Consider the following 20,084-nt stretch of genomic DNA (forward strand, 5'->3'; position numbering starts at 1 on the left):
GACACGGCCTGCACTTATCAGCAAAGTGCTAGTGCAAAGCAGAGGAACATTGTGTTTGGGTGACAAAATTGTATGCAGCTATATATTAACTTCAACAGATTTTATGGTCAGTATTTTTCAGCAAGCTCACCAAAAAAGACCTAATATTATATTTCTGTGTGACAAAGAGCATAGCTATTTGTTGACCTGTGTTAGCTAAATTAATTAATTCATGCATTTTTTTTTATTCGCTGATTGTGCAGCTGCTGAGAACACAGTATTAAGTAAGTAAGTAACATTACGATGAAAAAAAAGTCTGGAGAATGTTAACAAAAAGGACCTGCAAGTATTATAAAAATGATATAACGTTACCTATTTGTTGCACTGTAATCGTGATGCTAACTGTATAGCTACACTCTAAAGAGAATGATACCATAATATAGTGTTCCTACAATGAAACCATGGCTCTTCTTAAGGAATTAAAAATAGGTTAGATAAAACTACTTTTCATCGAGCTGGGGACACACATGCAGTTCAGGGACAAGGACTGCTGGCTCTGGTGACAACAACTTTGGGCAGACTCACAGAGGCGTGGGAGTGGCTAACAGCAGCGTTCGGTTTTAAATCCACACGTGGTCTGAGTCTTGGGCTTGTTTTGCACTGCATACACACAACTGGAAACTTCTGACCAACTCATGCCAGCGAGTTGCCCACGTCTATCACTGCGGGGGCAGACAAGATCGGAAGAAACCTTTGCAGCAAAATGCCATCTTTCCCCCTCAACCAGTTTGCTGACCTGGAAGAGATGATGTGCAAGGTAAACGAAAAGCGCAAAGAAAGTTGTGCGGCGCAAAAGTTGGCTAGCTAGGTCATGTGGGGGTTAACGTTAGCTAGCTAGCTACACTGCTAACTTTACGCTGTTTGCTCTTTTCAAGTGTTGTTTAGCGGATGGCCTACTGTTGTTGTCCTGTATTTATCGTGCATTGACTACCCGTGGCTTTATCGTGATCTTAAAATGTAAGCATGGACATAAACTTGTCACAAAGTGGGACCGTTGTTGAAGTTGATAACATGGGCCAATTAAACCGTCTAACGTTACTAAGTTAACTAACGTTAGCTAACTAACGTTAACGTTGTTGATCTAGCCAGGTTTTATTACCACTGGTGACAGGCAGGTTAACGTACAACTTGTAAACTCAGTAGCTTATTAACTGTAGACTAAAAATAAAAAACTATAAAAACACTACCGTAGACAACCTAACGTTAACAACTATATAACTTGTGCTCGAAACAACAGAAAGTCGACAGTTTAAGTTGTCAAGCTGCGTTCCTAGCATGGAGGGGTGTTTAATACATTGGATGCTAGTAAGTATAAGCAGGTTGTAAACAAACTAACATTCATTTTTCTAGAAATACGAGGGATTTACTGTAACGTTACTTCATGCGCTACATTACAAATATACATCATCTCGTCCTTGCTTATTTTCATCACAATAGAAGATGCAGGTATGTGCAAGATCCCAGGTTAAACTTTTTTGGTCGTGTTAGTGTGGATTTAAAACGCATCAGACATATTGCTGACTGAAGTACCTGCACCTAACGTCGTAGTGTCTGCATTGCATGACTAAAAAACCTGTAACGTTAGGGGTTGACAGAAGTTCATAATGCAAAAGTAAATATTTGACAAATGTTTTCATGTATAACTGTATGTGGGTACTTAGTATCCCTAATCCATGAATAAAGTTCTCCAGACATTAATTTATTCTGCCAGACATAAAACACATTTTTACATTAAAACAGAAATCCCAATGACAAGTGTACCAGGTAGAATGCTTTCTACACTGGGTGTACAGTTGAAAGCTGGAAAATCAATGAGCTTAATGCATCTGTAGACAACATGTTGGATAATTAGGTAAATCTGGGAGGAAAAAACAGTATTATGCATTGGCCACATGTTACTTCCGTAGTGTTCAGCGTGGAAACTGAAAACAATTACATCCTAACAATGGTTAATCAACAGCACAAATGTTCATTAATTGTTCCATAGTTTCTAAGGGAAACGTCAACAGATGTCAATGAATAGAAATGTAAAATCATTGATGGACAAAGAAACATGGCACAGGGATTTTTTTCCCCAACGAATCACTCAATAGTAAATATATGCTAAAATTGTGTTGTCTGTTCTCATTTACAGCAGTTAATGAATCTCGACTTGAGGGAGCAAAACGGACCAGTACCATCCCTCAGTCTGGCAATGGCAACACCAGGGTGCATAGGTCAGCCACGGAGCAACATATCATTTTCCCTCTCGTCTCTCTCGTGCCTTCCCACTGATCCTTCAGAGAGTACATTTCAGACCTCCAGCCAGTGGGGGCAGCAGTCAGAAAGCTCTCTGCCCTCCCAGCTCGCTAATTCCACCCAGTGGGGGAAGTCAAGCTTCCTTGCCCAGCGCTCCATCAGTATGGTAGAGACCAGCAGCACCACAGCAACGAGTCTTGGCTGGCCCGGGACCGACATTACGCAATCCCAAAGTGACATCAGCCACACTGCACTGAACACCAGCTCCTCCTCTTCCACCTCATCCGTTTCCTCTTCCTCATCCCGCTATAAAACTGAGCTGTGTCGATCCTTCAATGAGAGTGGCTTGTGCAAGTATGGCTGCAAGTGCCAGTTTGCTCACGGGCTAGATGAGCTGCGGGATCTCAACAGACATCCAAAATACAAAACTGAGCCGTGTCGTACGTTTCACACCATCGGCTTCTGCCCCTACGGCATGCGCTGCCACTTTGTCCACAACAATGAGGAAGAAAAGAAACACTCCTTCTCTCGCTCCTCCTCATCATCCTCTTCCTCAAGCATTCCCCAGCAGCCACCACCCTCCTTCCGTTTGCACAGACCTCCTCTTGTCCGACAGAGCTTCAGCTTTGCTGGGTTTCCCTCTGCTCCCCAGCAAGCCCTTCAACCTGCCCTTAATGCTCACCCTCCTCCTGGCACTGCTTCTTTCACACGCGCTCCATCGGCATCTCCTCCTTCCTGCGCTGACATTACTGACCTCCTTTCTCATGCCTTCCTGGAGATGGACTCTGCCTTTGAGGCGTCCCCTGCCCACCAGTTCCAGCCTCCCATGGGCCAGGCCACTGCAGTAGATCCCCGGTCTCCATTCCTGCCTTCCCCAGACTCCGGCTGTTATCCATGTGAGCTGTCTCCGACTGCCTCCCCTTCCCTGAGGCAGAGTCCCAGTGCTACTGTGGTCTTTTCTGGGCCACTGGGTGCCCGATCCCTGTCCTACACCTCTCTGTCAGACCAGGATGGAAGCAGCTCTGCTAGCTCGCTCAGTGGCTCTGAATCCTGTGGTGGCATTAATGAAGTCAATGGCAAACGCCTGGCGGTATTCAGTCAGCTCTCTGTTCCAGAAGATGCTACTGGGTTCTGCATTTAGACATTTGCAGTGTGCTGTGGACACATACGTACATACATATTTGCATACATTCAGACACACACATGCAGACCCGGGATACTCTTGAGACACAATATATGCAGTACACACACACATCCACGATCAAGCACACACAGTGCTCACACACTAGAACCCTATAAATGCACACATACCCTCACACCCATCCACTGGACTGACAGCTCAGACGTTCTTTGCACCTGTGTGGCATCAAAGGAAAGACAGACTTGGTGACTGACTAAGAACGCACAGAGAGATTTGCCTATTTGATATATGTGGTTAAAATGTCACTGTTATCTGCGTAAGGGAAGCCACAGTGATGCTGTAACTGAAATGTGTGTTGCCACCAAAACCGTACATATTAAGACAGAAGGTAAATAGTGCTAAAAGTGATGCTTAACCAAAATAATATGTTGAGATCGAAAATTGCGACAAAGATATTGTAATCACAGTGTGATTGGCCTCAGTGTCGCCTGTTGTTGAGTCCAACCACAGCCTTTATATTTATACATTTTACCAACATCTTACGAATGTGAGAAAGCCAAAGACATCTTTGTAGCTCAAACGTTTTTGATTATGCTGGTACGAACAGACAATGTTTAGGAATTGATTGTTTTTTTTTGTTTTTTTTTCCATTAACTGTACACAGTATTGTGTTTATAAGCTGGTGAAACAGTTTTTTCCTCATAACTCTACAGTCTGAGGTTATGTTTAGATCACTGGGCTCGAACCTGAATGTTACGTTTTTAAACAACTGAAGTGCCTGTTGCGTTATTTACCAGGTCATGTGTTGAAACAGTATTTGTGGGTTTGTTAGGAGAGATGTGTGGAGGGGTGCGAGTCTTTTTATTTAGTCAAGTAAGCTAGTGTTAGTGAGTTCAGGTCTCTTTGTTGTTAAGATGACCACAAGTGTTCTTCTGTCCCTCGTGCATTATTGACAAACTGCCACCAGTAAAATGCCTGATGACCAAATTGAACCTGCCTTACAGGAGGAGGAAGGAGGACTTAACAGAAAAGCCAGTGGGCTTATCATACTTTTACTTTTAATCATACTTTCTCAAATCACATGTTCATGACATATCATTAACTGTATGACTTGCCAACTGGAAAAGCAGGACATTTTCTAGGCTTTGATATGTGAAGTGTGTCAGCACAAACGGCATTGCAGAAAATCCATCAATATTGAGAGTCCAAGATGGACCCAGAATAAGATGCCATCGCAGTATTCTGCATCTTATTTTGTGTAAACTGATATGATCTGAACTTGGCTTGAGTTGCAAGGCACTTGGTGTAAAAGGAAAGTTGAATCGAGTCGTGAATGTTTCATTCAAGTCCTGTTTTATCTCTGGCATTTATCTTACAAAAAACTTGTGGTGCTAATTGTATTTTAGATTATCTTGAACACAGACATTCCCAGGAGTGTTTTTTTTCCCCCCTCCCTTGTCCACAGGCAGCACTGGTGTTACATTTTTGATAAATATTCTTGTTTTTGTGACTCACCCAACCCAATTTCATCTCTCCGTCAGTATTAATTCTTCCTGTTATGACTTTGTACTGTTATGAATGTGTAGCGTTCCTGGTCTCATGCATGTGAACTGTGCACCCAGATCCTTTGCCTTACTGAGCGAGATCCAGCATGTTGTAGGGTTAAGGTGTATGTGTGTTAAAGCAATGTTACTTGGCTGTTTTGTGTGTTTATGACGTAGTTGGTTAGAAGAACAGACACTGTGCTGTTACTAGTCTATTTAAAATTACCTTTTCATCAACATGTTTGAGGCCTGTTTAGTGTTAAAGGTGATAATCTTTAGTAAATTAATTTCTTTAATTTATTTTAACGTATTTATAGAGGACTTTGACTTGGTAATGCTTGTATCAAGTTTAATATATTTGGTTTCTTTTTTGTACTGGAAATAAAGTTTTTGATTTTTTTTTTTTTTTAACTGACTGTTTTGCTTATTTACCTTCTCAGGGTTACACATGATCCTCTACAGGTAAAACCTATACAGGCTTGTTTGGCATATTGGCTCAGAAACCTTGCATAGCTGATGCTACAGTGCAGGAGTTAAGAGACTTCAACTTTCTGCCTGGTTGTATGCATTATGCTGGCTGTAGTAACTTTGCAACATTGTTTACACCTTTTGTGATGCAAGGTGCAGGAAGTAAGCAAGCAGGAAACCAGCGAACTGTCACTTATGGTTTTTCATTGTAGATCACAATCATTCTCCCCAGTGGCACTGTTGAGGGTTAACTGTATATACACACACGCAACGCAAAAAGTAAAAGCATTACGTAGCTTCACTCTGAAGTTGATATCTCAGACTGACAGCAAGGACAATAATGCATCTTATTGAGGGTTTATTAGACATAATCAATCCATAAATGAAAATTTGATCATTTAGTTTACCTGAATATTTTTTATTGAATCACCACACAAACGGACAGGTCATTAAAGAATGAAGCTTTATGCTGTGGGAAAATACCTAGTACTCCTTTAGTGTGACTTTGGATTACAGTTTATCATTCAAATGGCTAGCAAGGGTAATCAGAGACTAGAAACCTCTATTTTCATCCAGAAGTTCCACTACAAGAGTGAAACACAACAGGTCCTCCATGTTTCCAGGTGAAATTGTGCAAGGGAGCAGGCCATGAATCGCACATCTAATCTGTGGTGCAGCCTCAGCTTAAAGAATGCTTTCAAACCAGTGCTGCTGATTGATTCAATTCGAGCATTTGTTTTTCTGATTCCACTAAAATGTATACATTTTTGAAAGAATGCAAACAGTGTCTCCTGAAATTGCCTTAGCAGACTAAAGTGAGGTATTGATGGTTACGAGATACAGCTTGATGTCATATTCTAAAAAAGACATCTTAGCAAAAATGGCATTACGTTTTAAGTTTGCAAAAACTGATTTAAACAAGCAAGTCGTTTCTGCCTTAAATGGTCTGCTGCAGGATGGCAAGAGGTGTGTGTGTGTGTGTGTGTGTGTGTGTGTCATGCAATTGAGATTTCATGTGGAGATAAGAAGTATTTTGTTTGGTGTTTAATTTGACCAATCCTGGGCTCCCACACATGTCCCTTCTCCCTCACTGCCTCCACTGATTCCATCCTTCCTCCCTCACTTTGTTTCTCTCCTTTTCTTCAGTGAGGTCCCCTCGCCTCTCCACTTTCTACACTCGGAGTAGCAGCAGAGTAATTATTTAATCTTCTGTTGCTATGGTGAGCAACACAAGTTTGCAGAAGCAGGATCTTCATTAGCAGGTAGACCACACAATTTGGTCCTTTTTAAATCCAATGTCTTTAGAGCAAATCTGTGTCTTCAGATATCAGGGAAATCATGTCATACATGTAAAAATGTAAACAGGGAAAAAGCCTTGAATATAAAACCAAGGCCTAAGTTACATTAAGTGTCAAACTAAGTTTAATTTCATCACCATAGTATTTTTTTCTCTACCTTTCACAATGTCCCCCCCAAAAAAACATAACAGGGCTGCATGGTTGACCCTCCAGGAATCTCTCTTTCATGCACACAAGAGCTATTATCTTGTCACTGTTAACATGAGATGGGCCGGCTGTCTGGGAGTGATTAGTGGCTGTGAAGGGGTTAAAGGCATGTGTGTGCTTGTATGGTTTCTGTGTGTGTGTGTGTGTGTGTGCGCTTGCTTGCTGTATTGTGTCTGATAGACATTCTCCCACACTCTTGCCCTGTGGGACATAGGAAAGGCAGGCAGATGGCTGTATTCAGGTCCACCACGGGTCAACATATGGCCCCGAGGGACAAGGTTTGTGTTTGTGTGTGTGAGACAGAGAAGCTCACTCTTACCATGCATGAGTGGAGGAAGTTGAAAGAGTAGGAAGGGAGGGGAAAAAAAGTTAATAGTGGTAGCAGAAAAAAAAGCTGTGAAAAAGAAGTTGTGAGATAAAGAAGTGATGGGACAATTTGAGAGTATGAAAATGGGCGGCATCCTGTGAGATCATACAGGTTTTTTTTTAAAAAGCACACTTGGTCGTCTTGGTCAGTTTTGTTAGAATGCTGGAGGACAATGAGACCCGCCTTTTGAGGCAGTGCGAACCTATGCTTTAGTTCATTCTTCAAGTATTGCATATCACAATTCAATTTGGAATAAAGCAGGTGTGCAGATAAAATTAAAAAGAAAGATATGAAAAACTGTTCAAAGCTTTCGTAAAGTACCGTTCTAAGCTAACATGACCGGTTATTTAACTAAGTAGGGCTAGCTAGCATATCAGAAGCTAGCTAGCAATTGATTTAGCTCTACAGTTTACTAATCAGCTAACTACTAGGTTAATGTTAATGCTAGCTAACTCAGTTAAATGATTAGGCATACTACACTACTGTTAACCTAGCCAACTGCTAGCTACTTCACTACTAAGAATAAATGTATAAAAAATAAAGTATAAAGAAATAAGTATGACTACAGCATACTTTATTGATATAATCCTTCTGTTAGCACCCAGGTAGCATCAACATAACTGCATTTGTTGACTTCAGTTTGTTTCTGCCTCCAGACTGAAGTGAGCATTCAGGAAACCTAACCCAGATCAATAGTCTCTGTCAACTTCTCACACTACAAAAAAACGTTCATTCAGGCTATGTCAGTGTTACTGAATTTTAGCAACTCATCAATTTGAGAGAATGAATGCTGGTTTTACCTGCACACCCCCAACACCTCCTTTCTTTTCTTTTAGCCCCTGAACCTCCCCCTCCTCCTCCTCCTTTACTCTCCTCCCTTCCTTCATTCACCATTCCTTTGTGTGAGTGTATTGGTGAGATTGTGATGCAGGGTAGAGCAGGAGGAAGGGGAGGGAAGCTGTGTAAAGCAACACAAAACAGCTGTTGCTGAACTCTCACCATCTATGCCATCATCCCTCAATTTCGCAGAGCCATTCTCCAGATTCCCTCACTTTATACTGTTTGTAAGACAGGTACAGAAACTTCTCACTCACTTCATCTTTCTCTTCTTGTACACTGCTCCCACTTTGCCCCCCACCTCTAATAAACTTCTTTTTTCTACCTTTCAATTCCCCCCAGCCTCCTGTAGAGGCTATTTATTCTCTCCATCTCATTTTCCTATTGCCCACCCTCTCCTCCTCCGCCTTTCTACAATTCTGCCCCCTTCCAAACTTTCTCTCTAATCCCCCCTTTCTGTTTCTTTCTCTTCTCTCCAGAGAGGATTTGGGCAAAGTGTTTAATGGATGGCAACAAATGGGCAAAAGAGTGGGCTATAGTCCAGTGCTGCACATTTATGCAGATGCCTAACTCAGTTTTCCTGTTTTCTTCTTTCACAACAGTCCTAGTTGAATATAAGTTCCACAATCCACACATCTTGCTGTCACCTACAATGCACTATGCAGATCAGCATGGGTAGAGTGGCAGTCTACTCAGCTCATTCAAGAACTCTTGTCTTGAGGGCCTCCATATTGAAATAAGGACTTAGGCTAACCCAGTTTGAGTGCTAACCCAAAGTTAAGAATAATAAAGGGAATGTAGTTTTGCACTTCCATGAAGTTGGGGGACTTGTATGAGATGGAATTTTAAAAAGAATGATCAAAACTAATGCAGCAGAAGCTGAAGCCTCCTGACTTTAAACCCTACGTGGGTCAAACTCCACAAAACAGGATTCTACACTTCCGATTATGCAATCAACAGCAACTCTTATATTAGCCCCTTCCTCCCTAAGTCCATGCCATCAGTTTGTATTACTGTGTTCAAAGTCCCCAAACATAGCTGACCACGCTTCAGGTGGAATAATTTACCCCAATCAGAGGCTATATATACTGCCTTCCTCCCTTTGTTCCTTCTTTTCCACTGCAATGTGTGCTTCCTAGAAAAAACACAGGCAGAAAAAGGCAAGTGAAGAATCTAAATTGCAATCTGCCTACTGAATGCTCTGCTTTAACTGCCAATCTGCTGACTGCGTCTCATTCATGCTGACATAAATTGAGTCAACTCTCCAGTGTTTCCCTACAGCAGGCTTTTTGTAAAAAACTCTGTGGTCTGCATGCCCAATCCAAAATAACCCTGATGACATCACCATGGTCCTTTTCTTAAACTATAAAATGCTCCCACGAGAGCCACCAAAGCTATTTTACAACTGTTTTCACAGGCCGATTGGAAATTGGTGGAGTGCCTCTTTAAGTTGCAGTCCAAGTCATTATTTTTCCTCTTCTCCTACTATGGCAACCCTTTGCTTCATGGTGTTTTTTTAAAAAAAATGTTTACAAAAATAGTTGAGTTTAAAATGACACAAAAATATATATCTGCCTGTGTATATTATTATTGCAGTGTTTAAGGACGTCTAGATTTAGTGCTTACGGTAATTGCTTAAACTTTATTGTTAAAGTATGTGCACGAGAAGTTGTCCACATCATTACATACACACATAATTCCGCTCTGATGTTGTCATTCACGATAATAGCCATTATGTCAAATATTCAATGAAATACCAAGGCCAGGGTTTTTTCCTTGTATGGTGAAATACAAACTCTATGGTGTGTATAATATAGGCAGTAATTACTGTTGTCAAGCAAATTTGCAAAGTAGCACCCACACAGCAGTTTTTCAGGCCTGAGCCTGAGCCAGAGACACATGGGGAGTGCATAAAATGGATAAAGTTACACGCAGAGACCTTTGTTGTGTAAAACTATTACACCGATAGTTACAGTTGAGCCTGTCGGGACAAAACTTTGATTCTAAATATCTCAGAAGTGCAGTGCGCTCACATACAGTAGAACCTCTTAATACCAAGCTCATGATATGGATCAACATGAAAGAAATATTAATAACTTAAGCAGGGATGATGGGAAATGGAACTACTGCTGCTACTAATGCACACAGGGAATGTGTTACACAGAGGAGTAATAAAAAAGCGAACAGGTAACATCTATTTACACAAGAACAATATAACTAAAGAGTTCTCTTTAATGTGTATCTCGTTCTTTACAGTGTCATTTAGAAGTGAGAACAAGTCTTGAATTCATGCCATGTTATTTTTCAATGTGAAAATAGATTTTTAAATATTTTTAATGAATAAAAAATACCATGCAAAATAGAATATGCAAAGGGTATTTACACACCTTGTGTTATCACCAATGAATTATATCAATAACAGATATTTGACTAATTAATGGAAGGAATTGCAATAACTCTGACGCACTATTTAGAATGACTTCTTTGTTAGAAATGATTATGTTGCACAAAACATTGTGCAAATAAATATACAAGGCACTCTGCAGTTGTCCCATCTTCCAGACAAACACTGAGAGTACATCAAAAAGATAAACTACAGATTTGAGAGAACAAGGCAGAACAGACAAGGAGACAGTGGGAAGAACTTTGCAAAATGTCAAAGTAACAAACATGAAAACAGTGACAGCTTTGTGTGTCCCTCTAGTGGCACAAAGAGGCCACAGCATCTACCGGTGAGGTGAATTTCTTTTTCCCTGTACCAGTATTCATTGTGTTGTCTTTTGTTGTTTATCAAGGCCTGGTTTTTGTGGCGTTTGTGTCACAACATTATTATTCAATTTAGAGAAAATGTTAAGTTGAGAAAATGAAATAATTAGAACAACCAGAACAAACTTACAGCCTCGCAGTTTTGAACTATTGTAGGACTCATATTTGAAGAGACTTTTATTAAAAGCAGTGTCATTAACAAATGTAACCCAGAAATCCATGTGAAATGATTTCAAAACCATACAACACGTTCCAAACACCTTTGCAGCTTACTCTATGCTAGGAAAATCTCAATACTACATAGTACACATTAATGCTGTACAAAAGGACAAAAATGTACAAAAACATTATCTCTTAACCCAGTTTGAGTGGTCAACTTTGAAATGTGATATTACTACATAAAAACAGAGTGATGCTCAGAAACTGTTATCACACTGATAATAAAATATAATTAGACTAACATTCCTGTACCAATGACTTATTCTATATTTGCATTTTTGCCTTTTAATGAACTGAAATTCCAAAGATCACCAGCCTACATGGAACACCCAGCTCCTAAAGGCAATCTGCTACAAGGCAGAGCAAAGCACCAGGAACTAGTTAGGTATTCTGTGTCTGCAGAGAAACAAGTGTTGAACAATGAATCCGATGTGCCAGGTGTAATTATTTTTCCAAAGGCTTGCCAGCTATTATCTTGATGGCTGCTAAAAGAGATGGTATGGCAATTGATGTGTTATCCTAAATTATTTTCCATTTTCAATTATTTCTTAGTCAGTCCTCTCAAGTTGGGCACACGGCATTGCAACACATTACAAAGAATATTAAATTACCTTGTGATTGACTATACATTCACATCACTGACAGTCAATATTTATTTTCAAAGCTTGGCCAAGTGGGGTCAGTCAGTGCCAGGCTCCACTTGTTTCATGAAAACTAAAGTTGAGAACATCATACATTGTTTCAATCAAATGAGAAATAAACTAATGACGATGAAAATCATCAAAATGCAAAAGAAACTTAACAAATCTTGTTCTGTGTCAAAGTTCGACAAGTAAAGGGTTAGCCCTGGCTAAGCCCTCCTGTCACAGGTACCTGGTTGTCAGCAGAACCTGGCTAATCCCGTTTGACCGAGTTGTGGAAATCAGGGTGATGTTTGATTCCCTCTGTGGTTGGACTGGAACTAGTATCCTCTCTTTAGGATTAAAGGAGCCCCACAGGGCCCTGCTCATCAGCTCCAGGGTAGCAGAGAGGATCAGGTTGGTCACAACTTCTGGATCACCACTTGGAACTTACCTGGCATGACAAAATGAAGGGGAGGTGAAAAATGTGTATGAACCTTAAGAGAGGTACTCAAAATTTTAAAACAAATTAGGTACATTAGTCAAGGATATCTCAAGAATTTCACGTACATGTCCTGACCTACCTGACAACACCACCATTCTGACACCTTGCATGAGTAACAACAGTTTGGCTTCTATCCAATGAGCCTGTTATGTCACCTCGCTCTTTCCCACAACAAAGAGAATCATGGATTGGTATTCTGATAGTACTTACAGGATGGCATAACAGAGACCTCGGCTGTCACCACGCTGTCAAGACCAAGGTTAGACAGAGCTCCTCTCACCACGCCACACGAAAAAGCGAGGTACTGAGAGAAAACACACACAAATACACATTAGCTAAAATGAGATGGAGTCTGAGCGATAAAAGCATTCAATTTGAAATATGTTTCGTGGTAATACTGTATTGCTACAGCCGGGACGCCAAGTATTGATCCTTTACTTTATAAATTACACATGAGAATTTAACTTTTTGGTACTAGAATAGATGAAGTGAGATGAACAAACAGACTAATGTATTTCTATAAGGACTATAAGAGAGAGAGAGAGAGAGAGAGAGAGAGAGAGAGAATACTAACCTTAGGTGCCTGATCCAGGTACTGTTTTCCACTGGAGAGCTGAGTCAGTAGAGAAAACTTGTTGTCCTGCAGGACATAGGTACCCTATGGCAGAAAATAAATGCATGTAACAACCCTTGTAACAAACAATAACAGATTGTAACCAACACTGAATATGCTTCTGTATATATTAATGTCCTAACATTCAGAGGGGATTTAAGTAAGCTATGAGCTGAATTGAGTTTTATTGAAGATTAGGACACTCTAAGCTCTTCTTTGCCATAATGATCTTTAATATCTATTACAAACTAAGTCACATGTTCACAAAAGAGACTGATATTTCTGTTGGTGGAAAGACTACTCTCAACTTTTATTTTACCTGATGGTTTGTTCTGAGGTTGTCAACCTGCCTCCTGAACACCTTCGTCCAGAAGTCTTTACAGACAAACTTCATTACATCCAACTCATCCTTGAAGCTGGGAGAGTCCCTGGTCAACCTAGACAGAGCAAACATCAACACAGGCACGTAACATAAGTGAGGATGCAAGTCATATAGCATTCAATCAGTCTGTCTGTCTGTGTGTATATATATGTGTGTGTGTGTGTGTGTGTGTGTGTGTGTGTGTGTGTGTGTGTGTGTGTGTGTGTGTGTCCGTCTACCTTTCAATGAGTCCTTGTCCCACCCTGAAACCCATGCTTTCAAGGACAGAAACACAGACAGCTCTGTCCTGAAGAGAAGAAATTCAAGCGGTTTACTGGCTCATTCATTTGTGTGTTAGTATGGTAACGTTATGTCATGTAATATGGCCATGTTAAAGATACACTATTATAATGTAATAGCATAAGTGTAGTGTAGTGTAACTCAAGGCTAATGTTTTTCTAACGCTAAATATTATGTGTCAGATGATGTCACACCTTGTTGTCCATCTCTCCTTTACTGGATTGCTGCTCTTTGTAGATATGTGACACGATCTCCATATGGAGAAAGTCAAACAGAGACTCGTCTGCCATCCCTGACAAACATACAGAAGTGATTATACAGCCCAATATAACGCTTATGTAAAACTGTTTGACTTAACCTACAGTAGTTGTGCTTCAAAAGACAAAATTAACAGTAACGCTAGCTCAATGTGAAAACCCTTAACGGCGCTAGCGTTAGCTTCATAGCTATCGCCAGATAGCTAACGTTAGTGTTGTTTGCGGTCTACTGTCCAAGCCTAGTTTTTCCTTTTGTCGGCATATGAGGACAAAAAGCCTAACCCATGCACATATATATATATATATATATATATATATATATATATATATATATATATATATATATATATATATATATATTACATATCTTGCAGTTATCTAAATAAATTAAACATAGTAAACAGTTAATGTACTGTACCTGTCAACTGACTGTAGGCTACACGAAGTAAACACAACCCTGCTATATGGGTTGAACTCGATATTTCTGCCAGGGTACACCTATAGATTCATAAGGGCGGAGTTAGCGGGAGTTGTTAACCCATAACGTGAAAAAGCACCCGGTGGTGGCGGATTATGGTCCACTACAACAAGAACAAGAAATCATACATCTACTAATAGAACATATTGTTCTCATATGGAAGGCATCAATAAACATGTGGAGATTTAGCTAAGCCCGTCTGAACTTTACGTTGAAATCGGCGTACGCCGAGTTCATAATAAACAGACTCTTGTATATGAGCTGGCGTGTCTTCCAATCGCGGTATGAGACGTCAGATGTCACGTGACATCATAGCTCAGAAAACAATCCACTTCCTCATTGCTCATGTGATTTTTTTTGTCATCACAGTGAAGGTTTGACAGTTTTGGGATTTTTGGACTGTATATTTGAGCGTTTAGCTTGTAGCTAATTTTATATTATAGATTCTCGTTGAGTTAACTTGTACTTAGCAAGGTGAAGCTGATGTCAGGAGTACTGGAACACTATTTAGCTACAGCAACAATCTATAACGTTACTTTGTTTCAATGTAGCTAACGGAGTTTTGTTGTGTGTGTGTGTGTGTGTGTGTGTGTGTGTGTGTGTGTGTGTGTGTGTGTGTGTGTGTGTGTGTGTGTGTGTGTGTGTGTGTGTGTGTGTGTGTGTGTGTGTGTGTGTGTGTGTGTGTGTGTAGCCATGTCCAGCGGGTACCAGATAGTGGTGCAGGGCGAGGCCTCTGAGACAGACTCTGATGATGAAGTTTACATCACCTCCATGCCCGCTCCCCAAACTGCTACAGTCGGAGCTAAGGTTGTCTTGCATGATGTGTATGTTTGAGCGTAATACAGAGATAAAAAGTGTGTTTTCTAAAGAATCAACTAATATCTCCACCCCTCCTGACATTAATCTACAATCTGCTTTGTCTGTGATATCTATCTTGGATAGGTTCCTGGGGAGGCGTCTGAAACAGACAGTGAGGGTGAGGAGGAGGAGCAGGCGGGCCGAGCCTCCTCACTGAGCCAGGAGAGCGCTCAGATACTCAGGAGAGACCTGCCTCCTCTTATCGTAGTTAGAGACCATCCTGATATACAGTCGATAGTGGAAGACAGGCCAAGTCCCACACACAGGCCACAAGGTGAGTATTTTGTTGTGTATGGCTTCGATCAAATAAGTGAACAATGAAATGGAGGTTTAGTTCTGAGTTATTTTAGTATTTCATTCTGTTTCCAGGTGACACCCTTTTACAACAGAAGCTGCGGGAATCTAACAGCTGGCTATATTCTGACGTGGGACAGACACTACGGCAGGTTTATGGCAGTGCCAGTAGAGAGGTACGGAGATGTGTTTGACCCAGAACACTTTTTGTCAAACATATGAATTAGGAATACAAAGGTCTCCCAAAATGCCCTTTATACTGCATCATTACTACAGAGACCACTGCTATATTCTATGATAAGCTGCATCATGTAACAGCTAATTGGTTGTGTTTGTAATGCCTTCATTTGAGTTTTTTTCTGATTGGTTGTGTAAAAGGTGAACAGTGCAACAGCTCAGCTGAATACTTCGCAGGGCGCCATCATCAATGCCTCCCACAGCATAAGATTAATCCTGGATGACCTGAAGGCTGTGTCTGAGAAGATTGATATCATCACCAGCTGTCAAATACTGCCTGATATTAACATCAATAATCCAAATAATTATACTGCTCCTGTACCTTAAAGAAACAAATTAATATATATTTATTTAAAATATACATATCGTCATGGGTATATTTTCATTTAATATCAGAGAGTAGGATTCAAGATGGAAAATAAATAGTATGTTAGCTTTACTTCAGTGTTTACAAACAAGCAACAATAGCATATGAAGAAATGCGTATATCTAGCGATCACACACTTTATATGCATTTGTCTGGCAGGATTCTCGGTCCTTGTGTCTGGAGCTCTGTGATATTTCTGTCAAGAGATGATGTTCTGTCATCCTGCGTTTTGCAGCTGTCCTCCAGGGTTGCACTTTGACATAGAACATAGGAACATATTTGCAATATCAATTTTCTTTCCTGCAGTTCTTTGCAAATATAAATATACCACAACATAATCCCTTGAACCATTGTACGATGATTCTTATAAGGCATATCCTTTTCTGTCTTTGCTGTTTTTTTCTGGCTCCCTGTGAAAGGTCAAGGATGCAGACAAGTTTCTCATGCTATGATTCAAATGTTTGGTTCTTTTTTTCAGTTTGTTAAAATTGTAAAATAAATGCAACTAAATAATAATAATAAAAAAAAAAAGTGCTTTTGTTGGTAAACCTGAATGCTGTTAAATGTTTTTAAATGTGTTGACTGCTATCAGAAAACAAAAAGGGTCTCCAGAGCTGTAATTCTGTCCTGGTTCATTGATGTGGCTTTGAATGATAGTAAATGTGGATATAACTTCAAATGTATTGGTTATACTTTAATTTTCAGAAAACAATAGCACCAATCAGAAAACAAACATACATTGCATACATATTGCAGACACAATTCAAAATAAAAGAAAAGAAAGTTAGTAAACTCACAAAAATCAACAACGCAACCCGATCTGGCAAACTTGCATAGTGCGGTTATAGCCGATAGAGGGCCGCAAAGCAAATGTAAGCCATTCACCCTGTTACGAGTTGATGAACCACTGAAACGATTTTGGAAACATTATTTTAAGGTATAAAATAATCTTTGGTGTTGCTTTAACTTTGCGGTAATCTAATCACAGTTACAAACCCAACTACAAAGGTTGTTGTAGGCATGTCAGATTGCTGTGTAGATATACACTAACACCACTACCAGCAGGTTGAGAACTGTGCCCACAATACCCGCGATGCCAAGCATGTCCTCAGGGTCCACCTTCCATGTGTCCGTTCCACCATCAGGAAGCATGCTGACGGGATCGGCCACCTGAAAGAGAGACAGAGAGAGATGTGCAGTGTGTGGCCAGTGTGTACAATTTACATGCACTCAAGGCAGAAATGGTTAGATTTGTTTTAAGTGTCTTGACATGTTTGAGCCACCTGATGGCGCAATCGATAAAGACATGACATGACAATTTACACTCACAAATCACAACTGGTGTCTTCTCTGCTGAACATGTTATATTAGCCTACATTTGCAGTTAAGTCCATATCTGCACACCTTTTATGTCCATAATTATGTGTAATACATGTATTATGTCTAATGCAGTGGTGGAAGACGTACAGAGATCTTTTATTTAAGTGAAAGTAGAAATACCACGGTGTAGAATCACTCTGATTTAAGTAAAAGCCATGAAATCAAAATTATACTTAAGTGACAGTACAAAATTATTAGCATCAAAATATACTTTAAGTACCAAAAGTTAAAGTACTCATGCAAAATGGCCCATTTTAGAATAATGTATATTATTGGATTATAATTATTTTTTATTTAAATTTTTTTTAAGATCATTTTTTGGGCATTTTTATTGACAGGACAGATGAAGACATGAAAGGGGAGAGAGAGGGGGAATGACATGCAGCAAAGGGCCGCAGGTCGGAGTTGAACCTGGGACCGCTGCATCGAGGAGTAAGATGTGAGCGCCTGCTCTACCAACTGAACTATCCAGGCGCCCATGGATTATAATTATTAATGAGTTAATGAGTATATCACATTAATGTTGCAGCTAGTAAAGGTGTGGTTAATGTAGCATCATAATAATCATAATAAATAATCATCATTTATTTGTTGATTATTTTCAGAATTAATAATCTGAATCTGCAAAGTATGTTACCAAATAAATGCAGTGGAGTAAAAAGTACAATATTTTCCTCTGACTTAAGTAGAAGTATAGTAGTAGCAGAAAATGGAATTACACAAGTAAAGTTCAAATTTGTACTTAAGTACAGTACGTCAGTAAATGTACTTAGTTACTTTTCAACACTGGTCTAATGTTATACACAGTATAAGTTAAATGTATTCATTTATAGACACATGATAGTGATAGATATTCTCTAATATATATTTCTATGTAATATAATGATATAGTGACAATATTGTGATGAAAAGTGTTCCAACCACGTATTTTTGTAGGAAGTAAAAAAAAGATGAGTATTATGTTCTCTGAAATTTACCTCTTTGCTGTTTTTATTTCCTCTGTCATCCCTCGTCTCCATTGGCTCCATTTCACCCTTGTCAAACTCACTCAGTGCAGTAAAAACTACTTCAGCCTTACAGTAATCCTGTTCAGTCCCAAAACAAATAGATCCAAATATTCACAGGGATGATGTCAGGCAGGACTTTGTGCAGCACCGCTCTCTGAGTTAAAGTCTTCTTTATCTTCTCTCGGGGCTCCACAGACCCACAGGTCTATAACAAATGGGAGAATAAAGGGATGCTGTTTTGTTTTGCTGTGCGGCTAATGGCACAGACTGTCACACAAGGCCAAGAAGCCGCCCGGCTGCCCAGCCACTATTTCTGTATCAAGTCAATATTGTTGGCTTGTAGCTGCCTCTGTGTGCGTGTTTGTATGTGTGTGTTCAGTGTGTTACTAAGGGATTGAAGAGGCCGCGAATACGTGGTGACGTCCCTAATGCCCTCTTATTTGTGTGTATGTGTGTGTGTGTGTGTGTGTGCATTCTAATTGTTGCCGTCTCTTTTAGTGTGATGGATAAGATGTGCCACTTGGTATCTGAGGTGTGTGTGTGTGTGTGTGTGTGTGTGTGTGTGTGTGTGTGTGTGTGTGTGTGTGTGTGTGTGTGTGTGTGTGTGTGTGTGGGGAGGCAATTTGAAAGCCCTTTATAGAGATAAAGAAACTCCCAGTAGATACATTTGTATGTGAAACTATCAGCCACTGTCATGTCAAACTACTCTAGTTTCGTTTAGGGAATTAGTTTTCCCTTTTATATTATTGTTCATTGTTCAGCTTAGGACAATTAAACTAAACACATACGCAGTGCAGTGCTGATTCACATCCATCATGCAGCAGAAGAGTGTTTGCCATTGTAGAACCTTGATAATAGAGATCCATTGAGGCTTAATTACAGGCAAAGCTAAGGAGCAGAGGTGAGGTGTTAGTGGTGAAGCTCCGTCAGGCCATGTGTCATTGAGTACCACTACATTAGTCCGTGCAAGTGATTATTTAACTTAATTAGCCTATAAAATATTTATAAAGTATTAAATACTTATAAAATATTTAGTAGTTTTAGGTTCAGGAAAGAAAATATTCATTTAAAATTGCTGGAGCTAACATAAATTAAAAAAGAGGGTTAAATAATAAGCTGCATTCAACATTTGGAAGTAAACAATTTAGATTAATATCCTTTGCGTGTGCTGTAAAAGACATCTACCAAATGATGACACATTTAGTGCAGATGTTATAGAAATCGGGAAATAATTGGCTAAGATCCCAATTAAGAAAAATCCATGTAGTTGCCAGTTTATTAGCTTCACCTAGCTAAAACTATTTCAGTCTAATACAACAGTCCTGCAATTAATCATATCTCATGAAGGTTATACTGTTCATTTTTGTCTAAACTGTTTAGAAAGATGTAGATTCAACTATAAGATCATTTTGGAGTTTGTGATGCTGTTGAATTGTAATGTGTTTTACTGACAGGTGTTTTTCTTATGTTGTGCTCCACCCTGGTCTCCGTCCTTCTTCCCTGACTGGAACAGAGGTAGCTGACCACAAAGGGAGCAAAGAAGCCATTAACCAATCGATCAGGGACTCTCATGGGATGCAAATATAGTATAATGAGACCCCATGGGACATGTGAATCTGCCATCTTCATTTGAGGAACCAGCTAAAAAAGCATTTCTCACATCCTCAGATATATTATTTGTCT

The 20,084-nt window shown here is 39.8% G+C and overlaps 3 protein-coding genes across 4 annotated transcripts; 2 read left to right on the top strand and 1 right to left on the bottom strand.

Annotated features, from left to right (window-relative positions):
- The first annotated feature begins 606 nt into the window (after positions 1-606).
- On the top strand, positions 607-5,373 carry LOC144515449 (mRNA decay activator protein ZFP36L1). The gene is made up of 2 exons (XM_078246300.1): positions 607-796; positions 2,174-5,373. Exons 1-2 carry the CDS (start codon positions 743-745, stop codon positions 3,416-3,418), a joined length of 1,299 nt encoding a protein of 432 aa, XP_078102426.1. The 5' UTR covers positions 607-742; the 3' UTR covers positions 3,419-5,373.
- Positions 5,374-11,045: 5,672 nt separating this feature from the next.
- On the bottom strand, positions 11,046-14,460 carry trappc6bl (trafficking protein particle complex subunit 6B, like). The gene is made up of 7 exons (XM_078246303.1): positions 14,199-14,460; positions 13,718-13,815; positions 13,463-13,530; positions 13,182-13,299; positions 12,824-12,907; positions 12,460-12,553; positions 11,046-12,198 (listed from the first exon to the last, which is right to left on the bottom strand). Exons 2-7 carry the CDS (start codon positions 13,811-13,813, stop codon positions 12,167-12,169), a joined length of 492 nt encoding a protein of 163 aa, XP_078102429.1. The 5' UTR covers positions 13,814-13,815; positions 14,199-14,460; the 3' UTR covers positions 11,046-12,166.
- Positions 14,461-14,571: 111 nt separating this feature from the next.
- bloc1s3 (biogenesis of lysosomal organelles complex-1, subunit 3) lies at positions 14,572-16,562 on the top strand. 2 transcript variants are annotated; one of them, XM_078246302.1, is made up of 5 exons: positions 14,572-14,632; positions 14,950-15,065; positions 15,201-15,390; positions 15,486-15,586; positions 15,789-16,562. In XM_078246302.1, exons 2-5 carry the CDS (start codon positions 14,952-14,954, stop codon positions 15,972-15,974), a joined length of 591 nt encoding a protein of 196 aa, XP_078102428.1. In that variant the 5' UTR covers positions 14,572-14,632; positions 14,950-14,951; the 3' UTR covers positions 15,975-16,562. The 2 variants fall into 2 exon arrangements, with proteins under 2 accessions (XP_078102428.1, XP_078102427.1); XM_078246301.1 differs by lacking the exon at positions 14,572-14,632 and adding an exon at positions 14,639-14,732.
- The last annotated feature ends 3,522 nt before the right edge of the window (positions 16,563-20,084 follow it).

Source organism: Sander vitreus, chromosome 3 (genome assembly GCF_031162955.1).
Source record: "Sander vitreus isolate 19-12246 chromosome 3, sanVit1, whole genome shotgun sequence".
In the NCBI taxonomy this organism is placed as follows: domain Eukaryota; kingdom Metazoa; phylum Chordata; class Actinopteri; order Perciformes; family Percidae; genus Sander; species Sander vitreus.